The 21,647-nt window shown below is 43.8% G+C and overlaps 2 protein-coding genes across 3 annotated transcripts in view; both read left to right on the plus strand.

The window, feature by feature from the left end:
* The first annotated feature begins 4,272 nt into the window (after positions 1 to 4,272).
* The window catches only part of GLB1 (galactosidase beta 1), a 102,012-nt gene continuing 84,637 nt past the window's right edge, over positions 4,273 to 21,647 (plus strand). The window contains exon 1 of the mRNA XM_079113986.1: positions 4,273 to 4,397. Coding sequence (XP_078970112.1) covers positions 4,323 to 4,397 — 75 coding nt within the window. The 5' untranslated portion in view covers positions 4,273 to 4,322. The remainder of the gene's footprint in view (positions 4,398 to 21,647) is intronic.
* Positions 4,276 to 10,603, plus strand: TMPPE (transmembrane protein with metallophosphoesterase domain). 2 transcript variants are annotated; one of them, XM_079113992.1, is made up of 2 exons: positions 4,276 to 4,397; positions 6,611 to 10,602. In XM_079113992.1, the coding sequence occupies exon 2, from the start codon at positions 6,717 to 6,719 to the stop codon at positions 8,052 to 8,054; it is 1,338 nt and encodes a 445-aa protein (XP_078970118.1). In that variant the 5' UTR covers positions 4,276 to 4,397; positions 6,611 to 6,716; the 3' UTR covers positions 8,055 to 10,602. The 2 variants fall into 2 exon arrangements, with proteins under 2 accessions (XP_078970118.1, XP_078970119.1); XM_079113993.1 differs by lacking the exon at positions 4,276 to 4,397 and adding an exon at positions 4,410 to 4,698 and having other exon boundaries at positions 6,611 to 10,603.

Here is a 21,647-nt window from a genome sequence, read left to right on the forward strand (position 1 = left end):
ATTGAACTTGGCTAAGTGGGAAAGTTCTGCCAAAGCCAAAAAGGAAAACAGAGCAAAGAGGTGAGATTGGTTCTTAACTTGTGTGCAGAGCTCTGTAAGGACAGAAAAACAGAGTGTTCATGTGTATTTTTGGCCAGCACATGTCCCTCCCCCTTGTTGTTCTTATGCTACTGTTGAGGCCTCAGTGCTTCTCAAACCAGCTTTGGCAAAGGATCGGTTTTGTGTCTTATCATTAGTGCTCCTTTCCATCTATCAAGGACTGATTACTTTGTAAAAAATGTAATGAAAATAAATTACTAGAGAAATGAAATAATACAATACCAATTCCTGCCTACTTTTTTTCATTCTTAGATTCAACAAACTTACTTTCTTAAATTGCTACAAGTTTCTAAGAGCCTGGTCTGAATTTCTGTATTTATCTCATTGCACTGGTCCACGGACCATCCTTTGAGGAGTGCTGGTCTGTAATAGCACAAGTACCATGTTTAGTTGTGTACGTGGCCATCTTTCTTACTAGAGATGAATCCCTACATGGTGATATTGCATAATCCCTGCAGCCTCTGGCAAGGGATTTTGTATCTCCTCATACCCTGCATATACAGGAGCTCAAAGTAAAGGATAAGAGGAAGCATAGCCTTGGAAAAGTAACTCAAACTCTAAAGGCAGCAATGTGAACCAGACATGGTGGCTCACTTCTATAATCCCCGAGACTGGGGAGGCTGACTGGGGGAGCAAAAGTTCAAGGTCAGCCTCAACACTTTAGCAAGATCCTGCCTGAAAATTAAAAAAAAAATTTTTCATCTACAATACAAAGTCAAGTACTGAAGCCTCAGAAACAAACTGCAATCTATATTCTCTTGGCAAGCTTTTTTTTTTTTTTTAATTTTTTTTTTTGTTGGCAATGGACCTTTATTTTATTTATTTATTTGTGGTGCTGAAAATCGAACCCAGTGCCTTGCGTACACTAGGCAAATGCTCTGCCACTGAGCCACAACCCCAGCCCTCTTGGCAAGCTCTTACTATAAAGGGCCAGATAATAAGCATTTTAGGTTTGTGGGCCCAGAGGTCTTATTGCATTGACTTGTCTGGGCCATGGTAGTGTGAATAAAGCCATATACAGAGAATTCAAAGAAAACATGTTCTAATAGAACTTTATTTATGGATACTGACATTTAAATCTCATATTTAAAAAAATAAAAATGAATAAATCTCATATTTTAGCCGGGTATAGCCATGCATACCTATGATTTCAGCAATTCAGGAGGCCAAAGCAGGAGAATTGAAAGTTTGAGTCCAGTCTGGGAAAACTCAGCAAAATCCTGTTTCAAAAAAAATAAAAAATAAAAAGGATTGGATATATAGCTCAGTCATAGAATGCTCCTGCATTCAAGCTCCAAAATGGGCAGTGGGGGTACGGGGGAGAATCCCATATTTTCAGTCATAAGATGATTCCTTTGATTCCTTTTGATTCCATCTAAAAATGTAAAATCCATTCTTAGCTAGTAGGCAGTTCAAAAGCAGACAGAGGACTGAATTTCATCCTCTGCTCTTTAGTTTGCCACCTCTGCTCAAAACCCTCTCTACTGCAGTTCAAACAAATCTATTGCACATTATAACCTTGAGTCTATAGGTTGGGAAAGGTGGGAAAAGTTGAATCTGTTGTGCACTAAAAATTTTTTTAAACTTCATTTTGCAGTCATTTCAGACTAGAAAAAAGTTGAAAAAACAAAGAATCCCTTTATTGATTCCCCAAATGTTAACATTTTCCACATTTACTTACCTTTCCTGAGTTCTTTTCATGCCTAGAATACCAACTCTTGAATGCTATTTTCTCTTTCCGCATTTTTTTTTAATTGGTGAGGTCAGTTGCAAAGTCCATGTCCTCTTCTTTCCTAAAAACCAAGAATATTCTCTTACATAACTATAGCATTACTCAAAATCACTACAGAACTATTTAATCTTTAGAGCATGGGCCATTATGGAGATGATCATAGGGACATGATATTATCTGCTCTACAGGCCTGATTCTGATTTCATCAACTGTCCCACTAACATCGTGTATTTGCCAATCATCATCTCTGGCAACCCCCCACCTCCCAATTACCCAGTGAATTTGATATCATTGTGTCTATTTTACCAATGAAGAAACTACAGCTCAGAGAGATTATGCAACTTGCCCACCATCAGGCATATGGTACTGTGCCTGCCCTGGAGTACTTCCTCTTTTGTGGGGGATGTAGGGAAGGAGTAGTGGGAACTGAACCCAGGAGTAATTTACCACTAAGCTACATTCTGAGTCTTTTTAAAAATTACTTTTATTTATGTATTTGTCTTTGCAGTGCTTTCTACTGCTGAGCTACACCCCCATCTCTATTCCCAATCTTTTTTATTTTTTATTTTGAGGCAGGGTCACACCAAGTTTCTCAGTTTGGCCTTGAAGTTTTGATCCTCCTGCCTCAGCCTCCTGAGCAGCTGAGATTACAGAGGCATGCCACCTTTCCCAGCAAACTGTTGCTCTTCAGTACTGGACGAGAATGCAGAGTTTAGAAAGGACTTCACAGCACAAGGAGAGGGAGTTGGTATTCCATGCATGAAAAGAACATGGAAAGGAAAATCAGTGACTGATCCTGTCTTGGTCTCTCAAGGAAATGTTCAGTGGGAGAGAGAATGAACAGGTGGTGTTCTGGGTATGTTGTTATACAATATAAAAAGGTTTTTTGGAACACCAAGAGATAAGCTAAGATTACTATTTTGACTTGTTAAAAAATAAAAAGATAAAAAGTAACTTTTTACTAATTAAAAAAAAAACACCTAGATACAAAAAGCAACACAATACATGATAGATTGAGTTACAGGGTGATGAGGTCCAGCAAGGGCAGGACAAAATGGGAAGGCCAAATTTGAGACCTAGTTGAGAAGAGAACTCAGAGGAACCTAACTAAAGTCTGGTCAGGGAGAGAATCTGTCAATAACATAATTTAACCACACGTTTGTTTTTCAAAACAATAAGTTAACAAAATAAAAAAATGACATCTAAAGGACTGAATTTTATGTTATGTAAGTTTTAATTTAATAAACTGGTAAAATTTAAATACATATACTTCAAAGCAATATCCCTAAAGGTTTCTTCCCATAATTTTTTTTGGGGGGGCAGTTACTGGGGATTGAACTCAGGGGTACTCGACCACTGAGCCACATCCCCAACCCTATTTTGTATTTTATTTAGAGATAGGGTCTCACTGAGTTGCTTAGTACCTCACTTTTGCTGATGCTGGCTTTGAACTTGTGATTCTCCTGCTTCAGCCTCTGGAGCAGCTGGGATTACAGGCGAGTGCCACCATAAGTTTCGATTTAAGTTGAAACTTGGGCAGTAAAAGGACAGTGGGATTTTCAAAGAGTGCAGGGAACACACCAGGGAAAAAGAGGGTAACTTTGCATTAAAATCCGGAAGTTATCTGAGGCCCGGGACAAGTTAATTTACACCGAAAGCCTTCGTTTTCCCAAATGTCAAAATAGTGCTATTTCATGCCCATTTGACAGATCTGCCTACAATACAGAGATGTCAAGAGGAACAAAAGCAAAACTGAAAGGTAGGAGGCATTGCTGCTCTCATCACTCAAAACTCCATGATGAAATAAACTGCAGACCCAAAGTTTTGGAGGTTGGCATTCGAATTGATTTTGCCAGTTGAATCACACTCCTAAATTAATCAGTAACCTAGAGCAATGGTTCTCAAACATTAGCATGCACCGGAATAAATTGGAGGATTTGTAAAATTAGAGATAGCTGGGCTTCATCCCTCCAGTTTCTGACTCAGGATTTCTGGAGTGGGGCTCCAGAATCTGCATTTCTAATAAGTTCCAGGTGATGTCGACTCGGTTGGACCGTGGACCACCCTTTTGAGAACCCGTGCTTTAGAGTTTTATGAGGATAAGTCTATGTAGCGCATTTAGGTTTAGCTGTTAATCAATTTCCCCCTTTAGTTCTCTCCAAGCAAACAGGGTCAAAGGAGACCTCTTGTCACTGTCCAGCTCCCGGGAGCGTTATCAAGCTGCTGACAGTAGGGCCTCCGGATAGTCATTCCAAAGGGTTCTTCCTTCAGCAGTCGCTGGTAAAAACCAGATAACCCTGCGCTGGAATCACGCGGAGGCGCGTGGCGGGTGCTCTCCCCTGCACCTCACCCTCCCCGCTCGGCTACCTCCGGGTGGAGCCGGGGGCGGAGCAGGCGAGGGGGCGGCGCCAGGCTGCGGGTCCTCAGCCTGGAAAGGCCGAGCGGCTGGCCCCGGCGCCGACTGCGGAGCAGAGAGGCTGGAGGGGTGGTCATGATCAGCGCCCTGGTTCGCATCCTCTCTTTACTGCTGGCGCCGCTGCTGCTGGGTTCTGCGCACGGCTTGCGCGTAAGTCTGCGGGACTCCAGCGCAGGGACGCATGCTAGGGGCAGGCTGATGGGAAGCCAGACTGAGGCCGTGGTCACCCAAGGTCCTAGCAAAGCCGGGAGCCTGAGACCCCAGAGTGTCTGAACAGGCAGGCAACCGACGGAGCGCAGGCAGTGGACTGGCCTTCCTGTCGGGGGCGGGCCGGGCAGATCGGGCGGGGCGCGCGTCCTTCCCGGTAGCTGAGTCGCTTGTGTGTTCCGCTCTGACCGCTCCTTTCGCACGGACCTACTTCCCCATTTGTGTGACGAGGTGGGGAGATGAGGTGCGCCTGGACCTTTTCAATTTCGGTTTCCTGGGAGAGGGATTCCAAGTCGCGCGGGTTATTGGAGGGCTTGGTGGGCGCTGGCTTGGTGCGCCCTCCCTTGCCTAGTTCCGTGCTCTGCGGAGCGCTCCGGAAGGAGAAAAATGGGGTCAGGGGAGGCCCCCTCGAAGGGTACCTTGTAATGTTTTTCTTGAGGGTGATCTTCCTTTCAGACATCTCGTCTCCTTCTTGTCAGTCCCTGCCGCCTGCTGTTGGGCTTGGGTGTTTCATCGCGTTCGTGGGACCCTTTTCCTTTAGGGTTTCGTAGTCCAGACTGAGGGTGGGAAGAGGCAGGCTGCAGGTGAGCACCAGTGTTGACCCATCGTGGTCAGGCGGGCTGGTGAGGCGTGGGGGCGTGCACCTGGGGAGCTCTGCGTCACATCTGCGGAGAGAGGGGGAGTAGTTTGGAACGCAGCGATTACCCCACTGCAAGTTCAACGAATCAACTTCGCTTCGGTTCCTCCAGAGTGAATTGAGTCTGGGGCACATTTTAAGTACAGGTTGGTGGGATTTGAACCCTTTGTCTTGTGATTTCCACCCTTTGGTAAAAGGCTATCAGTACGCGCCCAGGACAGAGAAAAGTCAAACATTTATCTAAAACCAAGATTGAAAATGTGAAGTATTTGGAAAACAGGTGCAGAGAATGTTTTCATTTTGAAAAGGTTATCTCAAATTGGGTATTTGCAGCTGCTGCTCCCTCTCCACCTGTCCGTGGTTCTCCCGCCCTCTTTTTTTTTTTTTTTTTAAACAATGTTTTCATAGTTGGAAAGTCTGGAGGAACTCTGGGGTTGGAGCTACTAACTAGGAGATGCTGTTAAAGGTGGACTTGGGAAATAGTTCAGGGGACAGAGCTGGAGTGGGGGAAGGGAGGAAGATCTTAACCAGTGTCTGAGGAGGGGTATAAGGATTCCGTGGATGAAGAACACATTTACAGAGCAGCCCTCTGGGTGATAGATCATCAGTCTCCTAAAGCATCATTAAGTGGGTGAGGTGCATCCTGTCTGAGGCCCTCAAGGGGAGGCCAGCATCACCTCAGGAGTTCTTAGGTGTCCCTTCTGGGCTCCTGAAGACTACAGCCAGCAGCCTAGCTTTGCTTTATTGCCTTGTTTGCATTTATTTAGAACAGTGATTCTCAAACTTCAGATGTCCTGGCAAAATTTTAAAATATCTATCAATTTCTTTTAGAAGTAACAAGTCTAGTGGTTGGGGATATAGCTCAGTTGGTAGAGTGCTTGCCTTGCATACACAAAGCCCTGGGTTCAATCCCCAGCACCAAAAAAAAAAAAAAAAAAAAAAAAAGAAAAAAGGGTAACAAATCTATTACATGTTAATATATTCTTAAGGAAGGTAATAGTATTTCTCCCAAAATTTCAGGGTAGAGTTGCATTGTTTTACATTCTGTCTTAATAAAGGATATTTTTACATCTACTTCTGCATTCAGTCCATTGCCACATAACATGTCATGTAGCCTCTGGAAAACTCCACTGTACGCACATGACAGTGAGAATGGAAAAAGTGGTGATGGCTTAGTAGTAGTATGAAAATAGTTTTGACTAAATGGATCTTCTGAGAGGGTCTCACTGGTCCGCACTTTGAGAACTGTTGATGTAGAATAATGTTTTTCTTACTCTAAAAGAAGTTCAAGCTTACTGTGGAGAAAGTTTAAACATACAGAACACTGTGCAAAAATAAAAACGGCCTTTTGAGTCACCATCCTGTGTGTGTGTATTTTAATAATGGTGTAGCACCTGACTGATAATTTGAATGGCTTGGATTTGAGACGGGTTGGGCAGATATAAGTGGCCTTCGGGTTTTGAATGGGGACAGGGAGACTCTAATATCCCACAAAGCTGACACCAGTTCCTGGTTGCAGGCGGATCTGACCTGGAAGCCTCGTTGGCCACTGTCCTTTCTAAGGAACTCGCCTTCCAGAACCCGCCTGCACAGAACTGGTGGGGACTCTTCTAGGAGCAGAGAATATGGCGCTCTTCAGGCAGCTGTCCCTGGGCTCGAAGGCTGCCCTGGCTGCGGTCACTGTCTTCGTGTCCATGATCGTCTCCCGCTCCTATCTGGCAGAGAGCCTGGAGCTCAGGGCCTGGCGCTGGCTGTTTCGCCTGCAGCTTGCCCTCTTTGTCAACTCGCTCATGCTCATTGGCTCCCTCTACATCTGGCGTAGCACAGTGAGCAACCTCTGCCACTCCCCAGCGGTGGAGTCCACCTGTTTCCAGCTTTGGAAACTGGTCGTTATGGTGTTCCTGGCCCTGGCCCATTCCAGTTTCTTCACCATGCTCTTTCTGGTGGCCGAGGAGCCCTGTTTCTTTTCCCTGGCGGCCTACTCCTGCCTGGGTGCTTACATCATCATGGTTTTCTTCCTCTGCATCCTCAGCGGCATGGAGCAGGCCTACCAGCTCTTGGCCTGGCGCAGTGGTAGGGTTGTGGGCAGCCTTGACAAGTCAAGGAAGCTGGTGCTCAGGCCTGCCCTGGCAGTGGTGGTGACTGCCATGCTCAGCGTGGTTGGGCTTCTGAATGCTGCCCAGCCCCCGGCTGTGAAAACCGTGGAGCTGCCCATCCCTCAGCTGCCCCTCTCTATGAACAACCTCAAGATCGTGCTCCTCTCTGACATTCACTTGGGGCCCACAGTGGGCAGGACCAAGATGGAGATGTTTGTGAGGATGGTGAATGAGCTGGAACCAGATGTCACCGTGATTGTGGGTGACCTTTCTGATTCGGAAGCCTCTGTCCTGCAGACAGCCGTTGCTCCTTTGGGCCGGCTTCATTCGCGCCTCGGCACCTACTTTGTCACAGGCAATCATGAGTACTATACATCAGATGTCAGCAACTGGTTTGCACTGCTGGAATCCCTGCGTGTCCGGCCACTTCACAATGAGAACGTGAAGATTTCTGCCACGGGGGCCCAGCATGGTGAAGGTGAAGACTGGATCTGCTTGGCTGGAGTGGATGATATCGAAGCAGACATTCTGCACTACTCTGGCCATGGCATGGATCTCGTCAAGGCCTTGGGAGGCTGCAGCCCAGACCACACCACCATTTTGCTGGCTCACCAGCCCCTGGCTGCCAAGAGAGCCCTCCAGGCACGGCCAGATATTAACCTGATCCTTTCTGGGCACACACATGCTGGGCAAATCTTCCCCTTGAACGTGGCAGCTTACCTCCTGAACCCCTTCTTTGCCGGTCTCTACCAAGTGGCCCAGGATACATTTGTATATGTCAGCCCAGGGACAGCTTACTATGGGATACCCATGAGGCTGGGGAGCAGGGCAGAGATCACAGAGCTCATCTTGCAAAGGGCTCCCTGAACCAGCCCTGCCCTGGGTGCCCCTGTTCTATCCTGCCTTGCCCTTCCCCCTCTGTCCCTCTTCAGAGTTATTTACCAGCTTTACACCTTCAGCCCCCCTGTCCAGCCCTGACAACACCTCCCTTGGTCATGAGCCTGACATGAACAGTGATTTGTAGTGGGGCTGCCTGGTAATTTCAGGCTGGTTTAAGTCTTTAGACGACTTCTTGCTTTTTGATATGCACCTGTGAGGCCACTAAGGTCCTATATAATAAGAGGACATGCTTCTGTTTTCCAGTTGATGTGAAGTGAGGTCCTCCTGCAGACCTCATAGGGATGAACCTCAATGTGGGGTTGCTACCTTTAGAATGTGGAACCTGAAAGGGGAAGGAGTGTGTTTGCCTTTTGATGTTTTTAAACCCTCTTTAGAACTTAGATCTAGAGCCTTTCTGGGCGAGAGGTGGTATTGCTAGGTAATGTGGGACAACAGATAAGATCGGATGCCCCTTGGATTGCTAGAGAATATTTTCTTATCCTGCCGGGTTTTGTCAGAGTTACCTTTATTGAGGGCACCAGCAAAAACTGGAACACACAGGGCCTTTCTTGTTCAGGTCTTGAGTAATGCCGTTTGTGCTCCTGGGTTGCCTGGGCTGGGGATGGCATGGAAAAAAAATGAGCTCTGTGGCCGGTGGTGGTGGTGGTGCTGCTGCTGCTTCTTAAGAACTTGGGCGTTTTACCTCCCTTGTCTTTTATACTTGGGAGTAGTAATTGGGGACAGGTGACTTCCCTATTTATAGATGAGGAAACTAAGGAAAAGAGGTAGGGCACCTGCAATAGGACAAGGTATGCTGGAGGGATGGGGACGTAGCTTATTGGCAGAACACTTGCCTAGTATATGCAGGGCCGTGGGATCCATCCTCGACATCATGGAAAACAAAGACGTGTTGGAGAAATTGGGGCTAGAAGCCAGGTCTGCCTCCCACTGAAAGTTCTTTCCACTGTCTGATGGTTAAGTAGCTTTATTATTATAGTAAAGTACAGGGTCTCATGCAGTTAACTGCAAAAAGAGGATGAACTAGAACCTGATGTTCCTTCAAAGTTATTTGCTGAAGTCGGACTTCAGTTTACCCACAGCTACATGGAGCGGAGCCTATAAGGGAATTAGCTAGTTTCAGTGTAGGCTGAAACTAGTGTTTCAAAGTGTTACGATAGAGGAAGAGTCGGGAAACTGGAGCCCCCTACGTCTCCCCTCAGGTTGGGGTCTGACTGAGAAGTCAAGGTTCACAATCCACCCATGGGGCAGTTGAAACTTGCATGGGGTGCACAGGGCTCTGTGTCTCTTGCAGGGCCTTGCAGGCTTCCCCTCCTGGGCACTGGAGTTCAGGAACTGTTCTTTCTGCTGGGCAGATTCCAACCCACCTGTCTGGTCCCAGGAGAGCTGCTTTTAGACTTTGGCCACAGAATAATGGGACTGTTCCTTGCTGATCTCTAGACTCAGAAAAACAAGCAGAGGTGAGTGTACTGGAGTGATCCCAACTTCTTGGCCTAGACCTTGCCAGAAGAAAGAACCTTGGACCTTGGAATACCAATAAGCCCTCCTCTTACAAAAGGCTTGAGAAGTCTCATGACTGAGCTATATCCCCAGCCCTAGTGTGAACTTCTTGCTGAGTATTGAGGACTTGGGACTAAGAGTCTGACGGGGAACACGGACACCCTCTATGACTGGAGCATCATAGGATCTGTATGTAACCTCACAGAACTGTGGCTTCCACTGACCCTAAAATGGGAATAATGACTGTACCAACCTTAAAATTGTCTTGTCGCGGTGGGGATTAAGACATGGTACGTGAGTTCCGTGTGGCAGAGTGCACACAGCACTGTTCTGTGAATTTTTCAACAACATATGGGGGTTTGTTAAGGATCTATGCTGGGCACAGGTGCCTTGAAATTACCCAGAGAATTTCTAGAGCAGCTGATCCTGGGGAATGTGGGCAAACAGCATACCACCTGTTGCCAGGGCCTGGTGAGATGTCACAGCAGCAGCTTATAGGAAGTCACCTTGTCCCCATGTTCCAGTCTCCTTGTGTATGTTCTGCTTGGTGGATGGAGTGTCTTCACTTTTTCTTTGTTCTCCTGGATCTTCTGTGTTCTCCAGACCCTGTCCCTTCTTATTCCTAGGCAGCCAAGACATTGAAAGTGAACCATCCAGTCAAGTTTAAGAAATGTTTTTTGAGTTGAAACTAATGGTTTTCTTATCCCCTCCGCTGCCATGTAGAATTTCAGTGCCATGGAAGGGACCCTAGAGAACCTTTTTATTTATTTTCATACTGAGAATTTAACCCAGGGGTACTTTACCACTGAGCTACATTCTCAGTTTCCTCCCTGCTTTTTAAATTTTTATTTTGAGACAGGGTCTTTCTAAGTTGCTTAGGTCCTCAATAAATTGCTGAGACTGGCCTTGAACTTAGGATCCTCCTGTCTTAGCCTCCCAAATTGCTGGGATTATAGGCATGTACCACTGCACCTGGCCGGAGAATTTTTGTTTTTTATATTGGAAATCAAACTGGGGATTGAACCATTGAGCCACATCCATGGCCCTTTTTTATATTTTACTTAGAGACAGGGCATCACTAAGTTGTTCAGGCCTCACGCAATTGCTAAGGTTGGCTTTGACCTAGCAATCTTCCTGCCTTAGCCTCCTGAGCCGCTGGGATTATAGGCGTACACCACCACTCTGGATGGAGAATTTTTTATTTTTTATATTTTATTTTATTTTTTGGCAGATGGTGGAATTCTAGGAGGGGGCATAGCTCAGCACCCAGTTCCCTTCCAGGGTACCACTGCCAGGCCTGCCACACCTCCGACTGCTCTTCCAAATGCACTCACTTTCCCCTGTGACCCAGCCTCAATTGGGGAATCATTCTTTTTTTAAAATTTTTTTATTTTTATTTTTTGTAGTTGTAGATGGACAGCATGGCTTTACTTTGTTTTATTTTTATGTCGTGCTGAGGATGAAGCCCAGTGCCTCACACATGCTAGGCAAGCGCTCTGCCACTGAGCTACAGCCCCAGCCCTGGGGGAATCATTCTTACTTCCTTTTCAGTGCCCCTTTGTTTGGGATTGTACCAGACTAAGCTAGTTGATGACATTTCACTCCTACCTTTTGGTTCTTTTGATAGCAATTGACTTCCCTGCTGTACTTGGTATTTAATTGGTTTCTTGATTTCTGGATCTTTCTCAAGTGCCCTGGGCTTGATGAAATCAGCTTTCATCAAGATCTGTTGTTTATCTTGCATCCTGGTCTCTCTTCTCTCTCTCTCTCTCTCTCTCTCTCTCTCTCTCTCTCTCTCTCTCTCTCTCTCTCTCTCTCTCTCTCTCTCTCTCTCTCTGATGCCATCACTTTGTGGACTGTGTATCCTTTACCCACTCTGAACTCTGCTTGGCAGATTGCTTTTCTATTAACAGATAGGAAGTAAGTCCACCCTACATATCCAAGAAAGAGCATTAACGCCCTCTTATTCTCGGTTTGTAGTCCCTGTCTGGGGGCAGCAAAATTTCTCCATTATAGTTCAGATGTGTCCCTATTGTACCCTTTGTGTCTCTGTCCAATGCACTGAATGGACTTGGTTCTTCATGCTTGAGGCTGGGGAATGTGATAAAGAACATTACTTGAAGCTTGATATATATATATATATATATTTTTTTTTTTTTTTTTTTTTTTTTTTTTGCGGTGCTGGGGATCGAACCCAGGGCCTTGTATTTGTGAGGGAAGCACTCTACCAACTGAGCTATATCCCCAGCCCTGATCATTTGTTTGTTTGTTTGTTTGTTTTTCTATCAGTTAGATGCAAATTGAAGTGTGATGCTTTTTAAAATTAATAATAGCGTGTGTTGCATGACATTGTTATAAAAATCTCAAAAATTAATTCTGTCATCCATTTCAAACATCCATTAAGCCTTTTTCTTCTTTGGTTTGTTTTAAACTTTTTATTAGGAAATTAAATATTCGTGAAAGTAAAATAGCATACTGACTTGTCCTTGTCACCCAGTTTCAACATTGTGACTCTCCTGCCAGTCTTTTCCATCTGCCCTTTTTCCACACTTTCATATATATTTTTAGCATAAGCGTAGTAAGTCTTAGGAAATGTAATTTTACCCCCTATAAACACTTCATTATGAATCCTTTTCTTAAAAAGCATAACCATAATGCCATTATGATATCCACTAAAAATGAGTGGTTCATATCATGTAATATCCAGAGATTTGGAGTTAGAAGCCAGATCCTCTACCTCCCAGTGAAAGTGTTCTTTCCACTGTCTTTTCCACTCCTTTAAAATATTTTTTTAGTTGTTAATGGACCTTTATTATATGGGGTGCTGAGAATTGAACCCAGTACCTCACACATGCTAGGCAAGTGCTCTATCACTGAGCCACACCCCCAGCCCCTCTTTTCCACTCTTTGAGATCAGTTCTTCTCAATACTTTTGGATATATGCCTTCAAGTGAAATCTTGCTGGCTCGTAATGGTAGTCATTCTATTTTTATGTTTTGAGGACCCCCCCATACTGCTTTCCATAGCAGTTGCACCATTTTACAATCTCACCAAGGGTGCACACGGCTCCATTTCTCTACATCTTTGCCAACACTTACTATTTTCTGTTTTTTTTTTAATTTTTATAGTGATTATCCTAATGAGTGTGAATTGATGTTGTGATTTTTTTTTTTTGGGGGGGAGGGTGGTTTACTGTGGATTAAACTCAGGGGCACTCAGCCTCTAAGCCCCATCCCCAACCCTGTTTTATATATGATTTAGAGACAGGGTCTCACTGAGTTGCTTAGCACCTCGCTTTTGCTGAGGCTGGCTTTGAACTCAGGATCCTCCTGCTTCAGCCTCCTGAGCCATTGGGATTCTAGGCCTGTGTCACCACACCCAGCAATATTGTGATTTTGATGTGTGTGATGTAGAGCATTTTTCACTGCCTGTTGGCCATTTATATACCATCTTAGAAGAAATTTCTGTTCGATCCTTTGCAGATTTTAAAATCGGGTTGTTTGATTGCTTTTTTTTTTTTTTTTTTTTGGCGCGGTACTGGGGATCAAACTCAGGGCCTTGTGCTTGTGAGGCAAGCACTCTACCAGCTGAGCTATCTCCCCAGCCCTCCAGCCCTCTTTTTTTTTTTTTTTTTTTTTTTTTTTTGTGGTGCTAGGGATTGAACCCAGGGCCTTGTGAATGCAAGGCAAGCACTCTGTCAACTGAGCTATCTCCCCAGCCCTGATTTGCTTTTGAAATGTAGGAGTTCCTTATAAATTCTGAGCATTAACTCTTATCAGATATATTCTGCAATTCTGTAGGTTGCTTTGTCTTTTCACTGTTGATTGGTGTCTCTCTTTTTTTTTTTTTTTTTCCCAGTACCCAGGGATGCTGTATCACTAAGCTATGTCCCCAGCCCCTTTTTTATTTTGAGACGGGGTCTCACTAAAATCGCAAGTTTGAGTCTGACCTCAAACTTGCGATTCTCCTGCCTGAGCCTCTGAGTAGCTGGGATTATAGACATTTACCACTGCATCAGGCTTGAACGAATTTTTTGTATGTATGTGGTGTAAGATAAGGGTCCAACTTCATTCTTTTGCATGTAGTTATCCGGTGTATTGGAGATGCTGTCTCTTCTCCATTGAGTGATCTTGGGACCTTTGTTGATGATCATTTGACCGATCATGTACAAGAGCATTTGCTTCTGGGCTTTGTTCTTGTCCATTGTTTAATATGTAGGTCATTATCACACTGTTTTTGATTACTGTAGCTTTATAATATATTTCAAAATCAGGAAGTACAAGTCTTCTGACTTTGTTCTTTTTCAATATCATTTTGCCCTTTGAGTTCTTTGAGATTCAATATGAATTTTAGAATGAGTTTTTCCACTTCTGCAAAAATGCCTTTGGAATGTTGGTAGGGATTGTGTTGACTCTGGATCACTTTGGGTGGTATGGTCATTGTCAAAATATTAAGTCTTTCAATCCATGAAGACTGGAGTAGTGGTTTTTTTAAATTTTTTTATAACTTTATTTCATTTATTTATGGTGGTGCTGAGGATCGAACGCAGGACTCACACGTGCTAGGCAAGTGCTCTTACCACTGAACACCAGCCCAAGCCCCTGGAGTAGTGTGTTATAGTTTTCACTAGATAGGTCTTTTGTCTCCTTGGTTAGGTTTATTCCTAAGTATTTTATGGTTTTTGATTCTTTTATTTCCCACAGTACTGGGAACTGAACCCAGGGGGCGCTCTATCACTAAAATACACCCACAGTTCTTTTTATTTTTTATTTTGAAACAGCGCCTTGCTAGGTTGCTGAGGCTGGCCTCCAACTTGGGATCCTCCTGCCTCAGCCCAGAGATAGCTGGGATTACAGGTGGAAGCCATGCCCAATCTTTTTGATGCTTTTGCACATGGAATTGTTTTCTTGATTTCCTTTTAGGATTGTTCAGTGTTAGTATATAGAAATGCAACTAATTTTTGTGTTGATTTTGTGCCCTCTTACTTCATTGAATTCATTTATTAGTCCTAGTAGTTTTTTGTGGAATCTTTAGGGCTTTCTATATGTAAGACTGTGTGATCTGCAAATAGGTCATTTTATTTCTTCCTTGTCAGTGTGAATGCCTTTTCTTTCTTTCTTGCCTTGGTGCTCTGTTTAGGACTTCTAGTCCTATGTGGAGTAGAAGTAGCAAAAACGGGCATCCTTGCCTCGTTCCTGTTCTTAAAGGAGGAGATTGCAGTCTTCCCCCGTTGGGTGTGATGTTGGCTGTGGGTTTTTCATATATGGCCTTTATTCTGTTGAGGTAGTTTTCCTCTTCTCCTAGTTCATTTTTTATCATGAGAGGGTGTTGCATCTTGCTGAGTGTGCTTTCTGCCTCAGTTGAGGTGATTGTGTTTTTGCCCTTCTTTCTGATACTCTGGCGTATTACACTGATGGCTTTTTCATGTTGAACCATTCTTGCATTCCTGGAGTAAACCCCGCTTGGTCATGGTGTATATATCCCCCCCCCTTTTTTTTTTAAATACCTTTGTTTTATTTATTTTTATGTGGTACTCGGGATTTAACCCAGTGGGTAAGTGTTCTACCACTGAGCCACAACCCCAGTGTATTCTCCTTTTTATGTGCTATTGGATTCACTTTGCTAGTATTTTGATGAGGATTTTTGCATCAGTATTCATTAGGGAGATTGACCTGTGGTTTTCTTTATTTTTTATTTTTTATTTTTATTTTTTTGCTTTTGGCCTCATAGACTGAACGTGGAGGTGTCCTCTTCAGTTTTCTAGAAGATTTTCAGGAGAATTGAAGTTAATTATGTAAATATTTGGTGGAATTTCCCAGTGAAGCTATCTAGTCCTGGGTTTTTCTTTGAGGTTTTTGGTTACTGATTCAATCTCCTTAACTAGTTATTGCTGTGTTTACATTTTTTTTTTCTTTTATTAAATTTTTTTCTTTTCTAGTACTGGGGATCGAACCCAGAGGCACATTACCACTGAACCACATCTGCAATCCTTTTTATTTTTTATTTTGATATGGGGTTTTGCTAAGATAGGCCCTTGCTAAGTTGCTGAGACTCACCTTGAACTTGGAATGCTCTTGCCTCAGCCTCCCCAGTTACTTGGATTACGGGCCCCATCACCTGGCTCTGCTCAGATTTTCAATTTCTTCACGAGTCAGCCTTGGTAGGTTGTGTGTTTCTAGAAATGTACTCATATCTTCTGGGTTACCCAAATGTCATTTTTTTCATAGTATTTTCTTAAAATGTTTTTTATTTCAGTGGCAACAGTTGTCATACTCCTCTTTCATCTCTGACATTTATTTTTCTTTGTGAATCTAGATAAAGGTTTATCAATTTTATTGATCTTTAAAAAAATCCAACTCATATTTTGTACGGTTTTTCTCTTCCCTATTTCACTTATCTTTGCTCTAATCTTTTATTTCCCGCCTTCTCCCCGCTTTGTGTTTAGCTTGTTCTTTTTCTAATTTCTTGAGGAATTGCAGTACATACTGTTCTGTTTGAATCAGGTACCTTTTACTGTGCGTGAGTATTTAAGTCTCTAGTCTGGCATCCCTCCACCCTTATGGTGTAGCCCTTGTTGGTTCAAGTTACCCGAGTTGTCGACTTGAATTTCCTGCGTTTTGGGTTTGTGGTGTTTGGGCGTGTTGTCTCCCTCGTGTCTCCTGTGGACAGGTGGAGCCAGTGCTCTGTAAGCTTAGAGCCAGAGGCTGGGCGGATTCAGGTTCAGCTCTGGGTGGGAAGACATCCTGGCCTTGGAGATGCCAGGACGGAGCTCTGGGCCTGGGTGTCATCAGCGTGATCGCTCCACTAGAAAGTTCCTCATCTTCCATCAGATGCTGTTTCAGCAGTCATTGGTGGTGGTTGCCTACAGTCAAAATGTCACTAAGGATCACAAAATGGCAGCTTTTCAAGTCCATCATTTCTTCTCCATTAACTAACTCTGGTTCTTCTACCAGGAATTCTCCTGACCCGTTGATCCCTCTGCGAAAGCAAGATAGGTGCTAGAATTATGAGCTGATACTCCAGAAACCTTCCAGCATGACCAGTAAGCTTTTTTGTTTTGGGTAGGTGAGAATTTTATTATGAATTTGGATATTTTTAGATAATGATTTTTTTTATCAAATAAGTCTTTTGATGCTCAAAATATCACATCTTTAGGCAATTGGAGTCCTATTAATTTCATGTGACCATGATTTTTTTTATATAGTTTCGGACTTATTTTGTGTATATTCTGCTATAGTTTTAGATTAACTTCATGAAGAAGTTGTCCTGGTTCCTTATAGTGAGAAATATTTAGAGATCACAGTTTAGGTGCTAGATTAGCAACTGGGTTAGATCGCTACTACTTTAGATTGCTTAGATTAGCTTGCTCCTGACTAGTATCATTTCTAACCTCTTGCACTGGGTATTGCTAGGAAATAAAACACTTGTTTAGGAGGAGGTAGGGTGGAAAGCAAATGTTAAGCGCATTATAGTATTTCTAATTCAAATGGAAGATTACTAGGTCTTTAAAATAGACTTTTTAATTTTTAAAGCAGATCTAGGATCACAGCAAGACTCAGTGAAAAGTTGCAGATATTTCCTATGTACCCCCTGATTACAGGACTTTTTCTGTTCTTGATTTTTGTTTTTTACATTTTTAGTTCCTGATAACTTGATGCAATTTTTTTTTTTTTAAAACCAGGGATTGACCCAGGAGTACTTTACTACTGAGATACATCCCCAGCCGTATTTTTATCTTTTATTTTGAGATGGCATCTAATATACTAAGAGTCTTGTTCAGTTGCTTATGGCTTCGATAAGTTGCCAAGGTTGGCTTTGAACCTGTCATCCTCCTGTCTCAGCCTCCCAAGTTTCTGGGATTATAGGCATGTGCCACCATGTCCAGCTGTAACTACTTATTTAGTTTATCCTATTACAAATACTTTAGATAGTAATAATGCTGGTATTACTATTTACAAAGAAGTCTACTGAATGTAGTTTGGTTTTGCCTGCACACAATTTAAGCTGTACTTTTATCTATAAGTTAAAGATAGTCAAAATAGTACTTCACATTCACTTGGAATATTTTTTTTCTTGTATGGAAAATAAGGTTTATTTTTAACTTTTAAGAATTGTTTAATCAGGGCACGATGGCACACCCCTATAATCCCAGCTACTAGGGAGGTTGAGATAGGATATGATTCAAGGCTGGCTTGGGCAACATAGTGAGATCCTGTCTCCATAAATAAATGTTTTATATTTTTAAATTTTATTTTTTTAAAAACTATGTAACTTATTCTGAGATGAAGGGGAAGAATTAAATTTGTAAATGTCCACAAGTAAAGGAGGATTGGGAGCCAGTTCAGAACTTTCCATTTTTGCCATCTCCCTTTGTCTTGTGTTACTTCCCGTCTTGCCTACGCCCTCTTGGAGTGTGGAACAAAAACACTTTTGTTATAAGTCTGGCATGAATAAATTAATTGAATGTGGAAGCAGGAGCAGATCATCCACAGACCTCTCCCTGTCACTCTTTTTTCTTTTTCTTCTTTTGGTACCGGGGGCAATTTACCACTGAGCCACATGCCCAGCCCTTTTGTATGTTTTCTTTAGAGATAGGGTCTCTGAGTTGTTTAGGGCCTCACTAAATGCTGAGCCTGGCTTTGAACTTGAGATCCTCCTGCCTCAGCGTGAGCTACTGGGATTACAGGCGTGCACCACCTTACCCAGCTTCCCTATCACTCTTGACCATTACTATGGTCTGTGTTTGTCTTATTTCTCTAGACTGTCTGATGTACTAGTGTGTCTACAACAATTTTAAAGACTCTTAGCTTGGACATGATCAGAGCTTGTTTTATAGTCACTGAGACATTTATCTTTCTCTTTAATCTTTGAATTGAGGTCTGAGGATCCCATGGTGTGCAGACACATTCTAACCCTCCTCTTGGCTCCCCTTGACTCTTCCCTTAGCCCTAGGGTGCTAGCCCAGGAAGAGGATTGGGTTTCTGTCTCCCTGGAGCCAAACAGCTCATGCTAGGAATTCCCTAGGCTCTTGGGCTTCTGGGGTGAGTTGAAAGGGGGAACTGGGGATGGAGACCAGTTATTCCAAGGGACTTAAAGATAAATCATCTTCACAGAACCAGCATGACCCATGACCTGTGATATCACTGAGTTACTTTTCTTTCTCTTATTGTACTAGAGATTGAACCCAGGGATACTCTGCCACTGAGCTGCATCCCCAGCCATTTTTGGTTTTTGAGATGGGTTGCACTAAGTTTTTGAGATTGGACTCAAACTTGTGATCCTCCTGCCTCAGCCTCCCAAATCTCTGGGATTGCAAGCATGCATCACCACACTTGAATTGCTTGTATTTCTTTATTCAAGTCCAAAGAAGTGCATAAGTAATGAAAATATACCTTTAATCCTGAGGATTAGAAAATTTGGAGGATGTTTATGTCACCTAATGATGTGAATACTATGTTGTTTAATGCTTTATTTAAAGAGATGTTTATTTACCACTGACATAACTTTAAAAAGTTACATTGGCCAGTATTATGTCCCTGATGTGTATTTGACCCAAGAATGTTTTGCTGATTCTGCTGCTGTTTCTCTCTAGTGTTACACACACTTTGGGGCGGTGGGTCACCTAGAAGATAGGAGCTTGCTTTGCTTAGAATTGCTTTTTGTTTTATAAGTTTTCTGCAACCTCTTGCATTGCAAGTACTGATGCTGCTACATCTCTGCAAATATGAAATAAAAGTTTATTTCTTCAGTATTTTTATTCCAGTGCCAATTTATTTAGAATGGATGGAGTTTGCACGCTGGGAAAATTGGGGGTTATTTGTGCTTCAGGGGAATAAACTCAAAAGGCAATTTTCTCTTTCCTTTTCCCCTTGTTTCTCTTCCCTCATTTCTTGGTCACCTTCCTTCTGTCAATAGTGCCACCGTACAGGAAGCTCGAAAGAAACTCTAGATCTTCTCAGGTCCTTAAATATAGGGTGGGGTCGCCTTGGATCCACAAGGTAGGTTTCCGCTGTTTGGCCGTGACACAGTTACAGCTGTCTCTTCGTTGATGCTGCCTCTGTCCCTGTCTTGGCTGATCCTCTCTGTTCGGCTCTTCTGGGGGTCCATTTCAGAGACTTGTCCCTGCTCCCCTGGTCCAGATTACACAGTGTCCTTCATAGATCAGCAAGACAGTCAGTCCACGACTGCAAGTGAGAGAATGCTACTCTTGTCCCGCCCGCTTACAAACCCCTTTTGATCCCTTTAATCCATAGGATTTGGAAAGATGAGAACATTAGCTGCAAAGCAAGTGCCAGGGGTTATGGTAGCTGCCTTGGAACTGAACTTGGTAAATGAAGTAGCTCACAGTCATCCTCTGTCATCCGTTTTGTGGGGACTCGGGTGACTTGAATGGGGATATGATGGCAGTACCCACTAAATCTCAATGGAAGATGCGCCGAGAGCTGCAGTCCCCGGGGGACCGTGGTCTTGCTTCAGATTTATCTTGGGTGTGGGCAGTTCTGGAACTTCCACTTGATCCTTAAGAGCTGCTCTTGCTCATGGTGAGAGTTCTGCTGGCTATTAAGTAAAACCATCCCAATTGGTACTCAGGACCAGGGAAACAACCACAGGCTGGTGCTGTAACTGGTTGGACCCACTCTGAGAAGCTCCCGGCATCCCTAAGGGTGATGGGGGAGAGTGATGGCATTTCACCTACCTTGATATCACCGTCAGCTCAGACTACATCCAACAGTCCACAAAAGTTCCTGGGTACCTGGTTCCTGAGGACACAGTTACCCTAAATCCCACTGGGGAGGGTTATGAGCTGTGGGGAATGTTTGTTGTAGGTACCTAAGGCGGACCTTCTTTTTCTTTAATTTGTTTTTTAGATGTTGATGGACTTTATTTTATTCATTTCTTTATATGAGGCGCTGAGGATCAAACCCAGTGCCTCACACATGCTAAGGCAAGTGCTCTACCACTGAGCCCCAACCCCATCCCCCTAAGTGGACCTTTTTAAAGTGAGTATTTCCAGCTTTCCTTTCAATCAATTGGCTGTCTGTCAGAACTGGCTCAAAACTGGGACCTGAATGAAGGCATCATGACTTTCCACTACTGACAAGTTCTTAATTTTTTTTTGTCTTGTTAAACATGTCAGGCAGCACCCTTGCCAACTCCCAACCATCACATCCCATAGGAATGCTGAGGTTTAAAAGTCATTGCTTAAGATCACTACCGGTTGCCATCTGGGCCTTTGTCACTATAATTGTGTCCACTAGCTGCTGCTAACTTTTTGTTGTTGTTGTTGTTGTTGAGTTTTTTGTTTGTTTTTTGGGTACTGGGGATTGAGCCCAGGGGTGCTTTACCACTGAGCCACATCCCCAGACCTATCCAAATAGTTTTTATTGGAGACATTCTTGTTCAGTTGCCTAGGGCCTACGTAAGCTGCTGAGGCTGGTATTGAACTTGTGGTCCTCCTGCCTCAGGCTCCCGAGTTGCTGTGGTTGCAGGTGTGCACCATCATGCTCTGCTCGTGGCCACGAGCTTCTGCTGGGTATAGTGGACCTGCCTTGATTGTGCCAAGATCTCATCCGCCCCAGGGACACCAGGAACATGGTGCTATGGCTGCATCTTCTGACAGCCCTTGCCTACAGAGGACAGCACCACTGGCTTCTCTAGGGTGCCAGGGCCTTCCTCACTGATACGTTCATTACTGAAGGGCACAGTCTCTGGGCTTCTCCTGGGGAATGTAGTCTGATAGTAGGTTCACTGGTTATCACACTCCCACCTCTATGGGCCGCCCCATACCTTCCTAGGGATGCCAAGGCCGTCCTGACATCTTCATTTCCTCTCGGCCACTACCATGTCTAGTCCCAGAGAGCTGTCCCCACAGCATAGGGCAGGGTTTAGGAGCCTTTTCCAAGATAACCCCGGAGTTATGGGGGATACACAGGTCAGTAACTTCCCCCATCCAGCTTTGTATTCTGCCCCCTCGAGATCCATTCCCATTGTTGTCCCGTGGTTAGGTCTTGGGCCTTACTCATCTGGTCAGAGTTGTGGGTCTCAGAATATTGCCATAAAAGT

The sequence above is a fragment of the Sciurus vulgaris genome (assembly GCF_902686455.1).
Source record: "Sciurus vulgaris genome assembly, chromosome: 16".
In the NCBI taxonomy this organism is placed as follows: domain Eukaryota; kingdom Metazoa; phylum Chordata; class Mammalia; order Rodentia; family Sciuridae; genus Sciurus; species Sciurus vulgaris.